This window comes from Hyaena hyaena, unplaced genomic scaffold (genome assembly GCF_003009895.1).
Source record: "Hyaena hyaena isolate Hyena2069 unplaced genomic scaffold, ASM300989v1 scaffold_944, whole genome shotgun sequence".
NCBI lineage: Eukaryota > Metazoa > Chordata > Mammalia > Carnivora > Hyaenidae > Hyaena > Hyaena hyaena.
Window position 1 is genome coordinate 369,451 of NW_024081577.1, and position 20,838 is coordinate 390,288.

Genomic DNA, 20,838 nt, shown 5'->3' on the forward strand with positions numbered 1-20,838 from the left:
CAAAGCCAAAGAGGAGACGTTGTGTAAGCAGTAAATGAGCTGCCAACACACAACTTCAGAGAGAAGGTGTTGGCACATTTTATAACCCTACCCCTCACCCCACCAGTGATGTAGTTTTTCAAAATGTCAAAGCAAATTCCTCTAGTGCTAGTGGGAATAAAAAGCAATCCACTTCTGACGTTTGGGTGATTGCATTTCAACAAATCATATGTCAACTGACAAACTCTCCTTGGATAGTCTGCATAGCTTTGCCTTCATAATAAGACCTATAGCCGCTGCATGCGTTAAAACAAAAGCCATCAGCTCAGTAACCTATAATACCAAAGGATGGATTCAACACCACAGCTTCTCAGGTAGTCATCTCTCAAATCATCTGGGGATGCACAGCTTAGGTTGTGAAATACAGCACACCTTCAAATGAATAAAGAACTTACAATGTTTAAAGACCTTCAGAAATCCATGACCATCCAGCATAGCAAGCAGGGGAAATAAAATGTCACAGGTAGATTTAAAACTTAGTTTCAGTCAGCATTTTCAAATTCCCCTGTCCCTGAATCCTTTCTCTATCTCTAAGCAATAAAAAAAGGTGTTTTTTTTTTTCCATACAGAAGCTTACAGATGGTATTTCATCTCCTGTTTCCACTTACAGAGGGATCAGAGCATAAAGACAAGGTAGGAGGAAGAAGGAAGAAAGCAATGGGCTACACAATTGACAGAGTGGTGAACCCTCAGTTAGGGGCAAGGATATACCAGATATGCTGAAGCCCCAGCATGCTGAGGAGGAAGCGGCATGACAGCCCGTATGAGGGATAAGGACACAAGGCAAGGTGTGGAGAGCTCCACGTTCCAGGCACAGTCTGCTTTGGATTCCCAGGGATGCCCTCTATGCCTCTGATAGCTCTTCTAGCTAACACTTTGCCATACTGTGACTCACAATAAGAAATAGGTATTTGGTCTTTGTCCCCACTTCTGGCAGACAGCTCCTAAAACCCTTGGAACTCTTTAAGTGCTGAGAGCGTGGGAGGTGTCTGAAATTGGTGGGGGTCATGAAGGCTGGGCTTGTGGGACTGAGTCTGTAACCTGTGGGATCCAATGTCATCCCTGGGTAGATGGTACCAGGATTGAGTTGAATTGTAGGACACCAGCTAGTGTCAGAGAATTGCTTGCAGGTGTGGGAACCAACCACTCTCAGAATTGGGTGAAGAGTCATTATACCTCTTCCCATAAAAGAGAACTAGAGGGGTGGCTGAGTGGCTCAGTCAGTTAAGCATTGGCCTTCAGCTCAGGTCTTGATCTCACGATTCATGAGTTTGAGCCCCATTTTGGTCTCTCTGATGTCAGCGCAGCTCCTGCTTCAGACCCTTTGTGTCCCCCTCTCTCTGCCCCTACCCCACACACTCTCTCTCTTAAAAATAAATAAATAAACTTAAAAAAAAAAGGTAATCAGAGGGAAGAAACAAAAACAAAAAACAAAGTAAAAAGGTTTCTAAAAGGGAGGAAGAGAGGGAGGGAGGAAATTCTTCTGTCTATATCATGACTTGTACAGAGAGCAGAAGTCTAAATAATTTCTACAAACTTTGTTTTTAGTGGGGAAAAAAATCAATGGTAGGGTTGGTGGGGTGAGGATAGCAATCTGAAGCAGAGTTTTGAATATCTCATTTTGTACATTTCACTTACAAAATACACATTTATTCTTCTGTCCCATCCAACAGCTATGATGCACCTAGGACAGTAACAGAGTAGTACATCTCAATCCTTAAGCTTATCATCTCTTTAATTTTTGCATGCCATCAATGCTGTGGTGTCATTTTGCCATGTCTATATGAAAAATGGAGAGAGCAAGAGCATTTCGTATGAAGAGCAAGATAAAATGTGATTTGATCAGTTAGGGTCAGTGTTTTCACTGCTACTTAAGGGATTTATGATTTCCAAGGTCTACGGATGCTACTCCAGGAGCAGTTGCCCTCCTGAGGGTTAAGTAACCTAAGAGCTCAATTGAAACACAGAGGCAAGGGCACATGCAGAAACCGATCAGGAGTTGTTTTCACACTTTTTGTGTTCAGGAGAGAACGTATCGGATTTTTATTCTTGGCCTTGTGGCTGCTGAATTTAATTACACTGGTAATCTAGCTTGTGATTTTTTCCTCAAGAAAGCATTTGGTGGGGAGATAGAGTGCTCCCTATCTCTACTTCTAAATAGTCATCAAAATGTGCAGAGAATTGCTTCTAATATTCTAGAAGAGTCTAGTTGTCTAAATTACCATCAGAGAGCAACCAGGGTCCTTGGGAATTCTTTGACATATTTCCTTCTGGGAAATTCCCTTCACTGTCTTGGTGTCCTCTTCCAAAATAGATTTTGTATCAAAAAGGTGCATGTCCCTCTTACATCCAAGCTGAATATAACTCACTTATTTTGGTTCACCTCCAAGTAGGTACAATCACAGACTTCACTTGGCTTTTCATCTAGAAAGATAACATTATCAACTTCTGTTAGACATTCTTCTTTATTAGTTCTTAAATCAGTTTATACATATTGACTCAATTCAATGATGATTGGGGAAAACTTGCATACTAACTTTCTAGTTTTCAGACCACAGTTAGGTGTATTTCAAGCCACCAAAGCACTGTTGGCTTCCTACCCCCCTCATTGCCCAAAAATGCTGGTCCTGCCCTTGCCTGGTTTTGAGAAGAGGCTCGCCTTCTCCTGACAGGATCCTACACAGTGCCTGGCACTTGCTGAGTGAGAGGACAAGTGTACACAGCCAGGTCAAAAGCAGAATTGGGAATCACAAACTCATTACTTTGAGTGGTTTTTGTCTTTTTTTACTTCGACTTCATTTATGTTCCTTGATAATTGAAAAATATTTGCCTCTTTTCTTCCTCACAGAAAGTCAACCAGCTGGAATTGTGGAAATTCTACCAAGATCAGGGTGAACAGGTGGAAAAGCAGCCATGGAAAAAAAATCACAATAACACACAAAACGACTAGCTTTTAGTTTGTTCATCCAGATTTTGACTTATGTGGTGTTTAAAATGCTTAGAAAAGCTAAGCTCTTTTAAGAACTCAGATAAACATACCAGGTAATGAAGGAGCAGGTGCACAAGACTTAGCTGGGAGCACATACATTCATGTACAGTACATCTCTCCTCAGTAGTTTACAGTCATTGGTAAAATGAAGGGCCAGAGAAAAAGAATGTAGGATTGTTACATGTACCCTAGATTCCGTCTCATTTCTTTCTTCTACATTGTCAACAAATGCCCAATCTCGCATCATTATGTTATAGTAACCCTTGGTAGGAAGCGACTTGCCATGTTTCAGTGTGTGCAGACAATGTCCATTGTTGTAGCTCCATATTTTCAGACAGCCATCTCTGCCCCCGGTGACTAGCCTAGGAAACAGTCTTCTGTCAGAAAATCATGTCAGGGAGCTCACTGTCTAATGGCTGAAGGTACTGGAGAAGACATATACCTTTTCCCATTGGAGTCAAAGGTCAGACACGTGATTCCAGCATTGCCATGAGCCCCAGTAAATCCAGACAATGGCCTTCCTGTTTCAAAGTCCCACACTTTTACCACCTGTATCCAGAAGTTGAAAAAAAAGGGGGGGTACTTAGAGACACTGGCTATCAAATTACAGGCAATCTGCGTTCAGAAGTCTAGTGCCACAGATATGAAAGATAAAAACTTACCCTGAAGGTACCTGTAAGTTTGGCTTACCTTGGTGTATTCATTTGCTGGGCTATATTATAAAATACCACAGAACAGGGTGCTTAAACAATAAACATTTAGTTTCTTACAGCTCTGGGAGCTGGAAGTCCACGATCAAATTGCTGGCAGGTTTGGTTTCTTTGGGGAGTCTCCTCTTGGCTTGCTAATGGCCACCTTCTCATTGTGTCCTCACAGTGTCTTTCCCCTGTGTATGCACACCCAGGGTTTCCTTATGTGTCCAAATTTCCTCTTGTTACACAGATACCAGTCAGATTGGATCAGGACCTACCCTAACATCCTCATTTTAACTTAATCCCCTCTTTAAAGGCTCTATCTTTATCCAAATGCAGTCACATTCTGAACTGCTGGGGTTGGGACTTCAACATAGGAATATTGGGGAAACAAAATTCATCCTATAATATACTCAACAAGAAGACTGGAAAATTTAGAAATCTTTAGATAAAAATCTCCTGACTACCTAGGCTCACAGAAATAAGTGTGGATTGAATTTTGATCAGCAAAATTTACTCAGTGCCAAGGTGAAGCTCAGTGAGGAAGACAGCCAGTTTTGGGAGAAGGATATGTCTTCTAAACCCTCAGCTTTAAGGTTTTGCTCAGTCTAATTAGTTTGAGTCCTGAGGTTGCTTTCTTTCTGCCCTATTCCTTGAACAACCTTTGAATGAGAATCATCTGTAAAGGGAGTTGAATGTCATCTTTCATGACTGGTTGAGGAAGTGCCTAGAGGAGGGCTTCCTCTAGGGCAGGCTTTCTGGAGCCTGTACACAAAGGTGTGATGGTGTGGGAGGAGAAATGTCTGAAGACAACACTCTTCCTCGGAACTACTGTATGTTCCTTTCAATCTTCCACTTTGTAAAAGAGGCTATTCCATTGACAGAGAGAAACGTCCAGGTCTCCAACCCAGAAACCAGAAGGCATGCTCTCAATGGTGTTGATTTAAATACCTAAGACCAGATTTTTAGTAGTGTACACATTGCTTCCTGCCCCTTTGTCCTCTTACAATGCCAGGGCTCATGGGGGTGGGGGTGGGAGGTGAGCATGCCACACATTTGCTTCCTTAAAAAGAAATTCCCCCAACACCACCACCTGCTGCTGCCGGTAATGGGAGTGAAAAGACTGAAGTAAGCAATTGCAGTATCTTTAAAAATGACTTTAGGGTTCTATTTATAAAATCAGGAAAAGTCTAGGGGCATCTGGGTGGCTCAGTCAGCTAAGCATCCAACTCTTCTGGATCTCGGCTCAAGTCATGATCTCACAGTTCATGGTATAGAATCCCGTGTTGGGCTCTGTGCTGACAGAGCAGAGCCAGCTTGGGATTCTCCCTCTCCTCCCACCCCTCTCTACTCCTCCTGCTTGCTTTCTCGCTCTTAAAATAAATAAATAAAAACTTTAAATATATATATGTATATGTATATAAAGAATCAAGAAAAGTCTAAAGGTGCTATTTACACTTTCTAGGAGCATTTTGTAGAGGGAATTGCCTTACCTGGGCCTCTCTAAGAACTTCCTTGCCCCAAGTGATTCTTCCCTTGCAGTTCCCATTCGATTAAACATATTAAAATGCAACCACATCCCAAATTAAATATAATTTTGCTATTAAATTTTAAACACCTTTATAAATTATCTATACTTTTAAGCTCTGTTGATAAAAAATATTCATTATTCTTAAAATGTAAACATCCATATTACATATAACTCTATATATGTATGTGTAAGTTGCAGTTCCTATGTAACACATTTTAACACACTGCAACACATTGCAAACATTTAACTGAATATTTATTAGTATACATTTTCAAGCCATTTTCAGAAGCATTGAAAGTTGGTGGTCCCTAGCACTCTGCTATGCAACTCAATGAATAACATGTGGCATAGAGGTATTCATAACTTCAGGCATCATGCAGATCTTGGGCTATGTTCTCTCCTTCACAAATATAGACTGCAATGTGGCTTAGATGCTATGGATCGTGACAGTGGGCATATGCTATAAAGATTTCACACACATCTGCGGGATGAGTAAATACTCAAATCAATAATTCAATCCAGTAAGTATCAGAGTTTATTACCAGCATGTGCTTAATACAGTAAGAGCTGACAGAGTATTTATATCTCAATTCAACATCTCCTTACCACCCACAGGCAGGGAAGATATGCATATCAAAAGTAATGCTATTGAAGGAGGCTGATTGTTAGCATAGAATTAGGAGCTCAAATGCTAATGAAGCCCTTCATTCTGCCTGGATGTGGGAGGGATCTAGCAACTTTTCTCAGAGGAGTCATATCAGAGTTGTGCATTGAAGAATAAGAAGGGTTTTGACAGATTAAGAAGAAAGAAGAAGGAAACATAGAGATGAGATGCACGTTGCCCTAACTGCTTGGTGAATTGTTAGAGAGGCAAGGCTCACACTTGGGAAACAGAGCAGGACAAGTGAGGACTGAACCCAACACCACATGGGAGGTACTGATTATGGGTGGTCAGGAAGAGAGAGATGGCTTGTGTGAGTCCAGAGCAGGGAAGGCAAGTTTTGTGGAGGAGATAGGACTTGAGTTGGACCTTGAAAGATTGCTAAATTGCGTGTAGGAAAAGAGGAAGAAGCAGGAAATTCCAGGGTGGAGATAGAAGAAGTTGGATAGAACCAGAGACAGGCATGTGCAAGATGCTGAGACCAGAAGGTTGGCGTCCTTGGGGTCACAGGTGATTCTGATAGATCTGGAGGATAAACCTTCTTTATAAGTATGAACCCAAATTATACAAGAACTCACCTTCTTTGAGATGAGTTGAGATTGAGTCATCATCAAAAATTTTTGATCAACAGACCAAGTAATCTATTTCTTATAATACTTAATAAACCCGTGGTGATGACTAATCTCAGGAGCAGGAACGGGCAAGAACACATGCAAAGAACCGAGTCTCACTGGGAGAGAAGCCGAAGTGAGTCTGAACATGAAGAGGACACTACCAGACTGCGGTGCTCCCAAGGCTATAAATCCTAAAGGCAGGGTGTGCCAGGCAATTGCGGGAGGAAGGAAAGAGGGTGCTGCCAGATCACCTGGGACACGGGCTTGTCATGCCAGAGCCTAGGCCAGTGATTCAGAAAGTGATTGAACTGATATTTAGGTGAGTTCAGAACATTTAAAGTTGAGTGTACTTGGGCTGTGTCCTCCCATTAGCTCAAGGACAGGAGTATGTGAGTCATGAGGATGTGTGTGCTTCTCTACTCTCACTCTTTATGCAAGGAGCACTGGTTATGTCCCCTCCTGTGGGCCAGACACTGTGTCACTCACCCAGGACAGGGCCAGCATGATCCTCAAGAGCCCTAGTGAAAGGGGAAGTGGATGTGGAATGCTCCATACCTTCACCCCCAGATTAGAGTGACACTAAAATAGGGTTCTATTAGTCATCCTACACCACACAAGAGAACCACCATGAAATAATGCCATCCTTTAGTATCAGGTGGCCCTTCCAAAGAGCTCACACTACAGGCCACTGGGGAAACTGTGAGCTCTTCCATCCACCTTTCAAAGAAGAGTGTCCAAATAAAACTTGATAATTAGCAGAGTTGAAGAAGTCTAGTAGAATTCTTACCTTCCAGGGACAGACTGTCCCCAGAACACTCTGCTCAGCTTCAAGGTGAGGATGATGGGGTTAGACTCACACTCAGAACCACATCATTGCTGAAGAGAACAAGAGTTGATACTTACAGACGCTTCTGAGCAGCTGACCACGTGCCTGAAGGTTGGGTTGTAGCAGCAACAGACCACAGGCTCCTGGTGGGAAATCACCAGGGAAGGCTCTGAGGGAGACCTTACTCATGAAAAACAGAGAGAGGATGAAAACCTGAATCAAATGTATGACATGGATACCCAGGATGAGGTATCTATTGCTTTATTAAGAAAGGTTAAGAGGATAAAAATGGGTTTGTGACCTTGGACAAGTAGTTTAACTGCTCAAAGCTCTAACTTTCTTATCTCTTAAATGGGGGATAATGATATTTACTTTAAAGGGTTGTTTTGAGGATTAGCTGAGAAGACTCATATAATGTCCTTCCCACAGACCCTCATGGGGCATCATTGATATTCAATGAGAGCAGCCACTAACCATGAAAACTCACACCACATGTCTCCTATTTAGGGCAAGAGGCATTTGATTTCATGTAATTGTGGACCTTCTTTGCTATTAATTTACATCCCCCCCACCCCTGCAAAGAAGCACAGACTTTATTATCCCATTCTGAGTCTTCAAGCCTGAATAGCAGCACTTTCATTCATAGCCGGGAAAAGGCCTTGCAGTGTGCTTCCTGTGGGCACCCAGGGGTCAAGGACTCACCTGTGTGCTTGGCCCTTGCCCCCTGAGCTGTCCTTTGGGAGGACAGTGCACAGAATGGACGGCTCTAGGGGTTAAGCAATCCAACCGCTTTGCACTCATTTCCTCATTTGTAAACTGGAATCCTTTATACAAATTTAGTGAGGAGTGGGGGCACCTGGGTGGCTCAGTAGGTTATGTGTCTGATTCTAGATTTTGGCTCAGGTCATGATCTCACAGTTCATGAGTTTGAGCCCTGCATCAGGCTCTGCACTGGCAGTGTGGACTCTGCTTGGGATTCTCTCCCTCTCCCTCTCTCTCTCGTTCTCTCTCTTCCTCTCTCTTCCCCTTCCCAATTCTCTCTCTTTCTCTCAAAGTAAATAAATAAACTTAAAAAAAAAAAAAGAAACTGTGTGGGGAGTGAGGAAAAGGATGTAAAATGTCTGGAGAAGTCTGACAGGCAGTGAACACTCAATAAATGAACGTTGGTTTCCAGGATCCTTGCTCTGCTTTCTCTCTTTATTGTCTGTCCAATGCCCGCACCCCAAGGCTGGGCCACTAGAAGAGATTCAGTGGGTCAGAGACATCCAACTTGGTGCCAGACTATTCCCAGTGTGTGGAATCCTTTCCAAGGAAACATAACATTTGACAGAAAGCCAATTTGCGCTTTCCCATGAATGGTTTCTGGTGGGGGTCTCTGATGGTGGAGTCTTGCCTGTGGGGGAAGAGGAGGGAACAGCCCAGAGAGAAAGCGTCGTGCCTGCAGCCAGAGAGCCTTCTGGCTTTACCTACATCCCTTCCCCAACACGGAGTGGAAGGCACTGAGTCTCCCTGCTTCCCAGGGAGAACCACCAGAAGGCTGAGAAGGATCAGGTCGCTTGATCACAATCACAAAGCTCTCAAGTAACAGAGCAGGGACTGGCAGACATTATTTGGCACCTACATGTTGGCGCTAGAGATTGAGCCTGCTTTTGCCACAAGGTGGAATTTCAGTCTCTTCACTTAAGAAAAAAAAAATCAGCCCAACAGGCTGTTTTTCTACACACTGAGACCATGTAGAACAAACAGCCGCTTAATTGATGGAAATTCCGTTTTTCAGCCAGTTGCTCAGGCATCTTGAGCAAAGCGCCTGCTCTTCCAGGCCAGGCTGTGATGGGGACTGTGCAGGGGTTCTGCCAGGCGCTCCGAATCCATGGGACTTTAGGAAGGGAGGGTACAGACACGGGTGGCGGCCATACACGCTGGGCTTCTTGGTAGAGTTTTGATGCTGTGAAATCTGATGGCTTTTCTGTAGAGTTCATTCTTGATCTGTGGTTTAATCACTGAACACAATAAAGGTTCTTCCTAGGCATATGTTCAAATTAAAAAAAAATCATTTTTGGCTCAGGAAATCCAGCTGTCATTTTCATATAGATGGGATGTGAAACCTGCAAACCACGGTATTCAGCCTAAGCCTTCCCTACATCCTGTCCTTAGTCTTCAAAAATTGCAGATTTCGGATTTGTCGTCCTGCTGAACGCTAAGGGGGAAACTGAGGCAGAGAGTGAGGAATGTATTCCCAGGTGATGGGGTGGGGGAATAACCACGGCCAGGTTGAAAGCTCTAATGATATTCCTAGGGCCTCGGGTCTCAACGCACCGGCAGTGTGCCTGGCCAGCCCTGCACAGGCCGTGGAAGAGGTCTGATCTACCTCAAGGCACTGGGGCCCAGGGAGGCAGAGCATGTGTTCTCTACCCCAGACACGTGCCTCTTCGGAGCCTCTGACAGAAGCTTCTCTGCAGGCTCTGGAGAAAGAAGACTAGAAAATGTGCTTTCCCATCGTTTAATTTAAAAAAAAAAAAAAAAAAACCAGTAAGCCCTGAGCTCTCCTTCCCCTTCTCCTTCCCCTTCGTTTTGCCCTTCCATTGGGAGGAGCACCACACAGAGAGATGGTCAGGGGCCAGGCATCCTGAGAGAGGCCTCTAGTCCCAGCTCTGTCCAGACTCCCAGGTCATTCCCTTCTCTAGGCCTCCGTTCGCTCATCTGTAAAACTGCAGCCTCACGCTAGGTGACTTGTGGTAACTTGGGAGGCAGGACTTAAACTCTTCAGTAAGACTGGAGAGTCTAAGCAGGACAGGAGTGGGCCCTAGAGGGGACATCCAGTGCTAAGGAGAGGAACATCTGAGTGATCTCCCTGAATGTGGAGAAGGCAGCTGGCACCCACTTTCCTTGCCGAGGAGGAAATGACAGGTGGACTGGCAATGGTGTGCCGAGGAAAACAAGGTGGCCTCATTTGCAGAAGATTCAGGGGGAAAAGTCTCCAAGGCATTCAAGGGCCCTGGGCAGGAGAGGCCGCTAGGGGACCCTCCATAAGTTGTCCCGGAATGGCTACCCTGCTGTAGGGGTGGGGTCTCAGATGTGGGCTTCCAGGGCTCCCTGGGCAATTTACTATAGAAGTAGAGCCAGTGGGTCGATAAGGGCTCAGGGGGTAAATTCTAGACTTCTGGTTAATATCGGGAGGTGGTGCTGGCATAATTAATGGGGAGTTAAAGGGAGCTCACCCAATACATACAGCAAGATAAGGACATGGGGCACAGAGCTCCGGAGTTCACCCAGAGACCTTAATTGTGCTAAAGAAGGTTGCAGGCAGCTGCTGGGGCTCGAGGTGCCCTCTAGAGAGCTGACAGCTTGGGGCCAAGACAATGACCTCCTACCTCAGTTGCAGGTGCAGGAGTGTGATGGTGTCAGTGGCCACACACAGGGCTCTGGAGTGGGGGAGATAGAGGCAGGCTGCAAACTCCCCCTTAATACCACTGGCTTTGGAGGAGGCAGTAAACAAGCAGCTGTCCGTGTCCAGATCCCAGATCTGAGGAGGAAATGGAGAAAAAGTAACCAGGGGTCGTGAACAGGCTGCTTTGCTGTGTTTCCAAAGCCGCCTGTTGCAGGGGTCTGGTTAGGACCAACCAAAGTTTGAACACTGCCCCACTCCCATGGCACCAAAAGGAAAAAACGTGAAAGGGGCTTCTTCTCTTCTGTTGTTTATAAAGGAAGCAGAACATGGGACCCTTGTCCCTGAGCCCCTGTGCCATGCCAAAGCTGCCCAAGGGGCAGAGATACTAGAGGCCAGGACACCCTGGAGCTGCACTCCACTCCCCACCATCAAAGCAGCTGGTGGCTTCTCTTCCCATGGACTGGCTTTCACAGTGGGAGCTCGACATCATGGGTCAGACTTGTGCACAGAGCTACCTCTGTCTCTCATGTATGTTCCCATTTCTTCACACAGTTCCTCTAAACCAGCCACTGGGGAGACATTTGGAGGGCTCAGGGAACAAACCTCAGCATGGCCATTGGTTAAAGGCATGGACGTCTAGAATACTCCTGCCTGGGCCGGGATCCCAGCTCTATCCCCTAATGGCTATGTGGACTTGGACAAATTACCACTCTCCCTTTCCCTCACTTTCTTCATCTGTAAAATAGGGAGACTAATAATAATGCTTATCTTATAGGATTTAAAATCTTAGGGATTTTTAGGGGCACCTGGGTGGCTCAGTCAGTTAAATGTCCGACTTCAGCTCAGGTCATGATCTCACTGTTTTGTGAGTTTGAGCCCCACGTTGGGCTCTGTGATGACAGCTCAGAGCTTGGAGCCTGCTTTGGATTCTGTGCCTCCTTCTTTCTCTGCCCCTCCCCTACTCATGCTCTGTCTCAAAAATAAATTAATATTTTAAAAAATCTTAGGGATTTTTAAATATTAATAAAAATAGTGTTTGGGATCATGGCTAGGCCATAGTGTATAATGGTATAGGATTAGAATGATAATATTATTGTTAATCATTTATTATGATTATTACATAAGGCCTGCCATGGCTATTATATTATTTTAAGGTGATCTGATGAGAGCTGCAAGGGATGGCTCAATCCCTGGGGAAGAGCAGATGGACCACATGTAAAACTGGGAAGACAGAACCATCACGAAGGCAGCTATTGCTTAGTGCGCCAACATGCACCAGGCATTGTGTTAAATGCTTTTCATGCATTGTTTCATCTACTCTTTGTTATGGGTTGAATTGTGTCCCCCCAGATTTTTTGTGTGTTGAATAACCCTCAGTATTTCAGAATGTGCCCTTATTTGGAAATAGGGTTGTTGTTAGTGTGATTAGTTAAGAAGAGGTCACGCCTTAGACAATATGACGGGTATCCTTGTAAGAAGGGGAAATTTGGAGATAGACGCAGAGAAAGGGAGACTGTCACATAAGATGAAAGTAGGCATCAGGGTGATGCTTCTCTAAGGCAAAAATGCAAAAGGTTGCCGGCGAGACACCAGAAGCAAGGAGGGAGGCTTGGAACAGACTCTCCTTCAGCCTCAGAAGGAACCAATCCAGCTGATACCTTGATTTTAGACTTCCAGCCTCTAGAAATGCGAGGCGTAACTTCCCATTCTTTAAGCCAACCAGGTTGAGATATTTTGTCACAAACTAATACGATCTTAAGCCAACTTTGGTAGGTAGGTATAATCCACTGAGTTCCAGCGAGGTTCAGTGACTACCAACACAGATCTCATGAGCCGCTAAAGTAGGAGTCCATCTCAGGCTCACCTTCCTCCAGAGCTGCGCTGGGACATCTAAGGACTAAGCTGGGTGGGATGTACTTGGATGGGGCTTCTTTCCCCTCCTTTGAGACTCCAGGAAGCATATCAGCTATCAGGAAATTTAAAGCCTTTACCCCTTAAGCCAGACTTTTATTTGTTGTATTTATACTGTTTATTTTCCTTAGTTCTCCTCAACAGGTAGCAAACTCATTTTGGAAGTTCTACCCTGCTTTTTTACCTGTAATTTTAAGTCATGGCATAAAAGGCAGGAAGCGATACACTCTGGGAGGTCAGTCTGGGGGTGACAGTAGTGATCAAAGTAAAATAATCCCATGGAAAAGGTGATTGCAGGGGCTACTTGTAAAGGGGTGTCCCCCCTTCCTTTCTGGAGGACTAAATTGTTTGAAAATGCTCATTTTCCTGGATAGAAAGGTAACACACGGTCACTTAAACCACAACAGGAATCCATTTATCTAGCAATTTCTTCTTATTTTACAAGATAATGATACTGAGAGAGAGAAGGTTTTGATGAGGGCAAGGATAAGGTAATTTTGGAACCTGGCAGAAGGATCTTAGTTGGAATGCTATAGAGGGACCCCTACGAGGTCTGTGAAAGGGAAACGTAGGAAGGAATTCTTCATGCTGCTGTTGACATTGATTCAGCAAGTTGGCATTAAATCCCCAAAGTAAAGTAGCTACAACAAATCAGTATCACTGACCTATCCGTGGTCTGTCCAGCACCCTCATGTCCTCTGTTAGGAAAATTGCCTCTCTGGTTACAAGCAGTAGACATGGGACCCAAGCCTGGTAAATCTGTGTCTTCCCTCAGATTTTTCTGACTAGAGCTGATAGTGAATCCAGAGTTGAGTTGCAAGTTTAGACTGGGCATCAGCCCAGCCATTTGGAAGAAGAAAGCCTTTCTGAAGTGGGAGTCAATATCAGTGGTGTCCCCAAGGAGCAGAAGTCGTAGTGCAGGCAGAAGGTGTAGGAGCAACAGTGCCATGTTTAAACCCAGCTGCATGTGGGGCTGTCTGTCTGGTGATTTGGTTTCAGTAACCAATAAATTGTCCCTTTTTCACTTAAACTATTTGAGTTAGATTTTTGTCTCTTTGGCCTAAAAACATCTTAACTGGTAAAACTACTCTGTGGTGAGCACAGTTCATAATTTACCTTTTAGGAGTACAATGAACCTACACAAGAGTGACCAATGTTGAAGAGAATTAATAGTAAGCAACATCCAAGCGTTTAGCAGGATTGAACACTTCACCCAAGGTCACTGAGTTTCTGGTAGTTTCAGAGTTTCAACTCAAGCCTGTATTTCTCCAAAGCATTCTGTACCCCAGCCCCCAAATGTACACTTCTCTGTCCACAGTGGAAAAATTTTGCTGGGGAATGGCCACAAAATTAGGCATTCCCTGGTTTCCCTTTCACCCAGAGTTATGCACTTAGCAGTAGACTCTGAAAGAAAGTGATGGGTCATTTATGGCTGTGGTTTTTAAGAGGCAGATATGCCTTATCTGCTCTCACACCCATTGCCCTGGGATGAAGAAGACACTGGGAATCTAGGAACCCCTGTGAAGACAGCCTCATTTTTGAATGGGAGAAAAATGCCCCTCACCAGGCACGCTGGCCTTGGGTTATGAAAGCAAAGAAACAAGCTTCCTACTGTCTCAACCTATGGAGAATATGGGGTTTATGTTTTGCAGTGGCAATCCTTACCTCAACTAACACGCCATGCTACCTTCCTTCCAAGAAATAACTTTCTTTCTATACTGGTTCCTGATAATACAAAACAGCCCCCTTCATGGTGCGTGATGTTAAATTCATGGAAAATAACAAGTGAAAACAGAAAACTGAACCTGTCACTTTCCTCTCCTTTAGAGTAATGCCAGAAACCAACAGACTCCTGAAATGTTCCATGTGTCCCCATGATTTAGGGAAGTGAAATATTTGGGCTGAAAAATCAATTGAAAGAATGAAGACCATCTGATCAGGCATGCTAGAAATTTAGCTGTTTGGTTCCTGGTTGATTACTTTTTATTTGATAGGAATAATGTATTCTGAAATAAATTACACACCATATTTCCAAGATAGGATTTCAATATATTTTAAACACATTTTGGGAAGTGATTCAATATGCCTGAATCATCACAGGCAAGATGCTAATCTTGTAATCATGATTTTAGATTGGAATAAAATGGAGAGGCACCAGGAAAAGAAAATAGGATAGAAGACGTGTCCTCACATACAGAATTATGATTATCTGATGGTGCCAAGTTTTGAGGGGAAAAAAGCTCATTAAATATATGAAATCTCCAACTTTGTGGCTTTGAAGGATGGCTTTGGATGGATTTGATATTCAAAATATATTAAAAAATGAAGCCCATAGATTTTACCATTTTAATCAAATTTTCTTGGAAGACTGAATTGGGCTTGGGTCTTGATTGCATCACCAACTGTGATGTCAACAACTAATTTTATGTAAAAGGTCCTCATTGGTGCCAGGTGATGGACTCTAAGCTCACAACACAGGAGCCATGTTGGACCCATGAAAAGTGAAAGCACAGCACATGGCACTGCCCCTGTGCTCAGCGTTCGAGGCTCTTCTCCTGCTCCTGTTCTCTTTTCCATCTCAACTCCTCCGTGGCTTAAAATTCCATCTAAATGTTAATGAATTCCAAATTTATATCTTCAGTTCTGAGATCTCCCCTCGACTCAGGATGACTCTCTAACACATCCACTATTGAGCTCCTCCTCTTATTCTCCTTTTACCTCCATCTGCCCTGTCTCAGTTGGGTTGCACCCAAAGCCTTGGTGTCTCCCTTGACCCCCTCTGTCTTTCCTCTCCCCCTCCTTTAAAAAACAACACTTTTATCGAGATATAATTTACCTCCCACAAAATTCACATTTTTAAAGTGTACACAATGGTTTTTAGCACACAGAGCTGTGCAACCATCACTATTGTTTAATTCCAAAATTTTTTCATTATTTCAAAAAGAACCCCGAGACTACTACCTATCCCACTTCACGCCACCTCCTTGCAACTACTAAAAAAGTTTCTGTCCCTGTGGATTTGCTAATTCTGGACATTTCATATAAATGGAATCATCCAGTACATGACCTTCTGTGACTGACTTTCACATAATGTAAGCTTTTCAAGTTTTATCCATGTTGTAACATATATTAGTACTTCATTTCTTTTTGTTTCTGAGGAATATTTCATTGATTAATATGCCACATTTTGTCTATCCATTCATTAGTTCATGGACATTTGGGTTATTTCTACTTTCTGGCTATTTTAAATAATGCTCTATTAACATTCATATGTAAGTGTGTGAACATAAGTTTCCAATTTTCCTGCGTATAAGTCTAGGAGTAGAATTGGTGGATCATAAGGTGATCTATGGCTAATACTTGAAGACCTGCCAAAATGTTTTCCAAAGTGGCTGCACCATTTAAAATTCCCACTAATAATGTATGGAAGGCTCCAATTTCTCCACGTCCTTCTCAACACTTGTTATTGTCTATCTTTTGATTTTAGCCATCCTAATGCGTGGGAAGTGGTAACTCACAGTGGTTTTGTTTTGCATTTCCCTAATGACTAATGATGTGAAGCATCTTGTCATGTGTTTATTGGCCATTTGAATTTTTTTTTTTTGAGGAAATTTCCATTCAAGTCCTTTGCCCATTTTTAAATGAGACCATTTCTGTTTTTATTATTGAACATACAGATTTTTCAGTATTTTAGATGCAAGTCACTTATTAGATGCGTGATTGGCAAAATTTTCTCCCATTCTGTAGGTGGTCTAATCACTTTCTTCATGGGATCTCCTGAAGCACAAGTTTTTAATTTTGGTGACATCCAACTCATTTTATTTTTGCCTTTTGTCTCTTGTGTTTTTGATATCATATCTAAGAAATCATTCCCTAGTCCAAGGTCATGAACTTACTCCTATGTTTTCTCCTAAAAGTTTTGAAATTGCAGCCCTTTTTACACTTAGGTCTATGGCCTATTTTGAGTTAACTTTTGTATATGGTGTGAAGTTAGGGATTAAACTCCTAGACTGACATGTAGACAGGTCTGCTTTCTTGTGAGGCCTTTCTCCTTGGCTTGCAGATGCCCTTCTTCTTGTGATGTCTTCACATGGTTCCTCTTCATCCAAATGTACTGATTTCCTCTTCCAATTATATTGGATTGGGGCCCACCAATATGGCCTCATTTAACCTCAATTGCTTCCTTATAGTCCCTTTCTCCAGATATAGTCACATTGTAAGATACTAGTGGTTAGTTCTTCAACATGTGGATTTTGAAGGGACATGATTGAGCCCAAAGAATCTGTAAATCATTTATTATGTGCATGGTCAGTGAACTGGTTTATGTATCTATACTGAGCAGTGATACCAAACGACCTGAGGCTCTGGCATTTCTTTGATTCAGACTGCTCTAAACTCCCATCCTCTGGCCCCATGAGGGTCAAAAAAGAAAGATGGATGAAATCATGAAAACTTTTCATATTCATTGGAAAAGCATACAAAATGGAAATAGCATAGGAAAAAGCAAATCAGTGAAATTTCTCTTCTTTTCTTTTCTTTTCTTTTCTTTTTGGTAGATTACGACTTCTACAAGGGCTGTAAGTGTTTAAATTCTAAGCCATACAGACAACATTTCAAAAAAGGGCCCCCTGCCCTATGTTTATCACAGAATAAGATGGCCACTAGGGGTGAGGGGCTGCTGCCTCCCCCACGTCCCCATTCCGTCCTCTGCTCAGCCTCTCCATCCTACAACATACATTCTCCCAGGAGAATCAGGACAGCATGCAAACAGGGGCTACAATGCCATAAGGTCTCCTCATCCCAACAAAACACCAGGGATAGAAAATTCTCTAAGAGTCTATCCTTCTATTGCCCACATATCTTCTCTTTCCAAAACAAACCCACTAATGTAACTACCATTAGAGTATCTGCTAATGCAGAGGCCTCTAAATCTGCAAAGAGGGGGAAAGAAAACACAAAAAGAACACATCCTCTATCTGAAACTGTTGGACAATACATCGAAACCTAAAAGGTTAAAGACCTTAATAGTGTTGTCGGCGGACATGGAAAATATTTTGTTATCCTCAGCAGTTGCATGGATGTAGATCACTGGAGATGTGTGGCTTTTCAGCATACCTGTTGGTTTTCTAGAATGAAAAAAAGAACAGATGAGCACCAAGCAGTTCTAAGTGCTGTTTCTATATAAAAATGCAAGACTAAACTTGGCCCGGATCTGGCAGTTCTATTCAGCCTGGAGGAGGGCTATGTCTCCGTCTGAAATCACAAAAGTATGTATCTTGTGTGATAAAAGGACCAAAGCAAGTAATACCCAGTTATAGCAACACAACTCAGTGCGAGATGAAGCCCTGGGCTTTGTTTCTCCAACTGCTGACAATGTCACTATAAAAGGAATGAACGAGGAAGAGCGCAGGGTGGGGCTGGAATAGATTCTGTGGCAGCTTGTTGCTTTATGCAGGCCAGAGTTAACAGTGTTCAGGTCTAGGGGGAATGTCTTTTTTAAATAAGTGTATTTTAAAGAGCTCTGCGGGATCACAATGCCCTCAGGGCCACAGGGCTGGGTGTTGTGAGAGGGTGGGGAGGTGGGGAGAAGGGAGGCAGGGCTGAAACTGAAGGGGAGGGCACAATATCACTTTATAACCAAGTCACTGGAAGGTAAGTGAACTGTTCCACATCAGCAGACAAATGGGAGTCTAGGGTAATAGAAGTGGCTAGAAAATAATTTTTCTTTCTTTCTGATTAAGCATCTGACATTGTGCTGAGCGCTATACATGGATGACCTCATTTGTAATCTTTATTACTACTGGAGGGGTAGTAAAGATTCACTATTATCGAGGAGGAAACGGGCAGAAGCCCTTGCGCAGGGTCATTCAGCTACAAAGTAACAGGGAGAGAATCGGATCCCTCATGCCCATCTGCTCATAGAGCCACCTTGGCCACTGCCTATTGCTGGGGGACATGGGTCACCTTTCATATCCTCCATTGATGCCTGATACACAGGCTCAGAGAGGAAACTTGGTGTGCCCCAAGTGACTTGTTCTTGTCCCCACATCCCCACTTTCAATGCACAAGAAGACTACTCCCCATTTCCCACTCTCCTTCCACCATCAACACTTACCAATGGAAATGACATAAGGTTTTAGAGTCATCCAAAATGCATTTGAACCCCAAGTCTGGCATTATTTCCAAAAAGTCAAACTCCTCTGAGCTTCAGTTTCTTCATTGGTAAATGGGGCTAGAGAGTTGCTGGGGCGCTTGGGTGGCTCAGTCAGTGAAGCTTCCAACTGTTGGTCTTGGCTCAGGGCATGATGTCACAGTTCATAAGTTCGAGCCCTGTATCAGGCTCTCTGCTGTCAGTACTGAGCCTGTTTCAGATAGCTCTGTCCCCCTCACCCCCTGTTCCTCCCCCGCTTGCACTCTCTCTCTGCCTGTCTCAAAATATATAAACTTTAAAAAATGGGGTCAATGAGTTGCTTATTAATCCCACAGACTTTTCCAGGCTGTGTGTTTGCAATATCAGTTTTGGAGAGGGGTTCTTAAATTATCCTAAAGGGGAATTGGTGATCCCCTGTCCTGCTCTCAGGTACTTTACTAGATCAATGGCACTCTTGGTTGGAGAGAGAAAGAAAACTCACCCAGGCAGATAAGGATTCCAGACTCGAATGATTCGATCCATTCCACCTGTAATCAGCAAGTTCTTTCTCTTACAGAATGAAAATGCCTTGACTCCTTTGTAGATGCGAAAAATGGTTTGATCACATTCTGCTCGCCTTTGGGGCAAACCAGGGAACGCTCGGTGTCTTCTTGCCTAGACATCTTTTCTAACATCCCTTATCTCTTTCATCTTTTGCTTGACAGTTGTTGTTCTCATAGTACAGCCTAAAAATATTCACAGAAAAACAAAACACAGCCTCTTAATACGATCAATTTTCTGACAAGTTGCTGATTTTTAAAGTCCTGCTTTTGCTTTCAGTGAGGACTACTTTTGTCTTCCTCTTTCACCCCCTGGTGTTACTCCATGGATCCTCTGAAGAATGAAAATGATTTCTGTAAGAACATCAAGACTCATTTCCCCTCCTTCTCTAGAGAAAGGCAAAAAGGGTCACCTGGAGGAAGAAGGAAGCATGAAAACGGCCAGCTCATTCCGAGGATCCTAGCTTTTAATAAATCTCTCCTGAGCACCAGGCACAAAATCCATGATTTTGTTTGAACCTCACAGAAACTCAGTGAGGCAAGCACCTTTACCTCCATGGTACAGAGAAGAAAACTTACACCTTTGGGGGGTTAAGAAACTTGTCGTTAAGAAAGCGATGAAACTAACATCTCATCCTAAATCAGAGTTCATTGAGTCAATCTCTCAGTTTCATCCACCAACCAGCCAACTTTGTCCTACAATTATTTTGAATGTTTTCAGTCACATGACTTTTTGGCTTATGAATCTACTTCCTGAACAGTAAAATCAAAATAGTAGCATCCTACAGAAGCAATCAGAGGCCTTCCTGTGGTGTCAGGCATCAGTTTCACTGGAAGATCATAAAGGACCTCCCTATCTAGCTTACCCTGACCTCCGGCCTCAGCTATGTCTGAGGTAGCTGAGGGGCCTTGGATGACTAAGGTGGAAGAATGTCTCATCTTCAGCCTCCCCCTTACCTCATACCCAAGTAAGAATTCTCTTTCTTGGTTTGTGACTTCAGCAATTACTTGAGGGATAATTGGTTTTGTCTGGATGTCGTGTGTGTTATTACAAGTTACCAGTTCAACTGTTTCCCAGGAATGAGGAGGAGAATTTGCTACTCCAGTAAATTTGACCAAAGCTGCTGCATGCTTCACCTCAGAGGGTGGTGCTACTTCAACCCAGCAGTTGCTCCCAAAGCAGGATTCTGACGCAGATCAGCTGAGTTTCAGGAGAAGTGGGAAATCTCTAGCCTCATTGGAAACTTCCAGAATTTTAAATGTTGGTGCCCAGTTTCAAAACATGTTTTAAATCTGTCTGTGGCTGCTTAGCCCACTGCTGTCTCTGGAGATCTCTGGTTTAGGAACATGTTGCTCTGAGGAAGATAGGAAGGTATCTGGGAAGGGGAAGGGGGCCATCAGCTTTCCAGTTCTTCTGAGCCTTTTTTCCTCAGAGTCACCTGGCTGCTCTTCAGTCCATGAAATTCCATTTCCAAATAACTGGGGTATGTGATTTCC

The 20,838-nt window shown here is 43.4% G+C and overlaps 2 protein-coding genes across 3 annotated transcripts in view; both read right to left on the reverse strand.

Annotated features, from left to right (window-relative positions):
* Positions 1 to 19,456, reverse strand: part of LOC120223066 (WD repeat-containing protein 49-like) — a gene marked incomplete at its 5' end in the record, with an annotated part of 37,204 nt that extends 17,748 nt beyond the window's left edge. Inside the window, 8 exon segments of the mRNA XM_039221114.1 lie at positions 1,678 to 1,723; positions 2,409 to 2,463; positions 3,311 to 3,390; positions 3,471 to 3,577; positions 7,430 to 7,532; positions 10,724 to 10,875; positions 17,672 to 17,777; positions 19,284 to 19,456. Coding sequence (XP_039077045.1) covers positions 1,678 to 1,723; positions 2,409 to 2,463; positions 3,311 to 3,390; positions 3,471 to 3,577; positions 7,430 to 7,532; positions 10,724 to 10,875; positions 17,672 to 17,777; positions 19,284 to 19,456 — 822 coding nt within the window.
* The window catches only part of LOC120223068, a 72,705-nt gene continuing 71,303 nt past the window's right edge, over positions 19,437 to 20,838 (reverse strand). The window contains exon 12 of one of the 2 annotated variants that reach the window (XM_039221116.1): positions 19,437 to 19,527. In XM_039221116.1, the coding sequence (XP_039077047.1) occupies positions 19,457 to 19,527 (71 nt within the window). In that variant the 3' untranslated portion in view covers positions 19,437 to 19,456. The remainder of the gene's footprint in view (positions 19,528 to 20,838) is intronic. The other variant, XM_039221115.1, reaches the window with a different exon arrangement.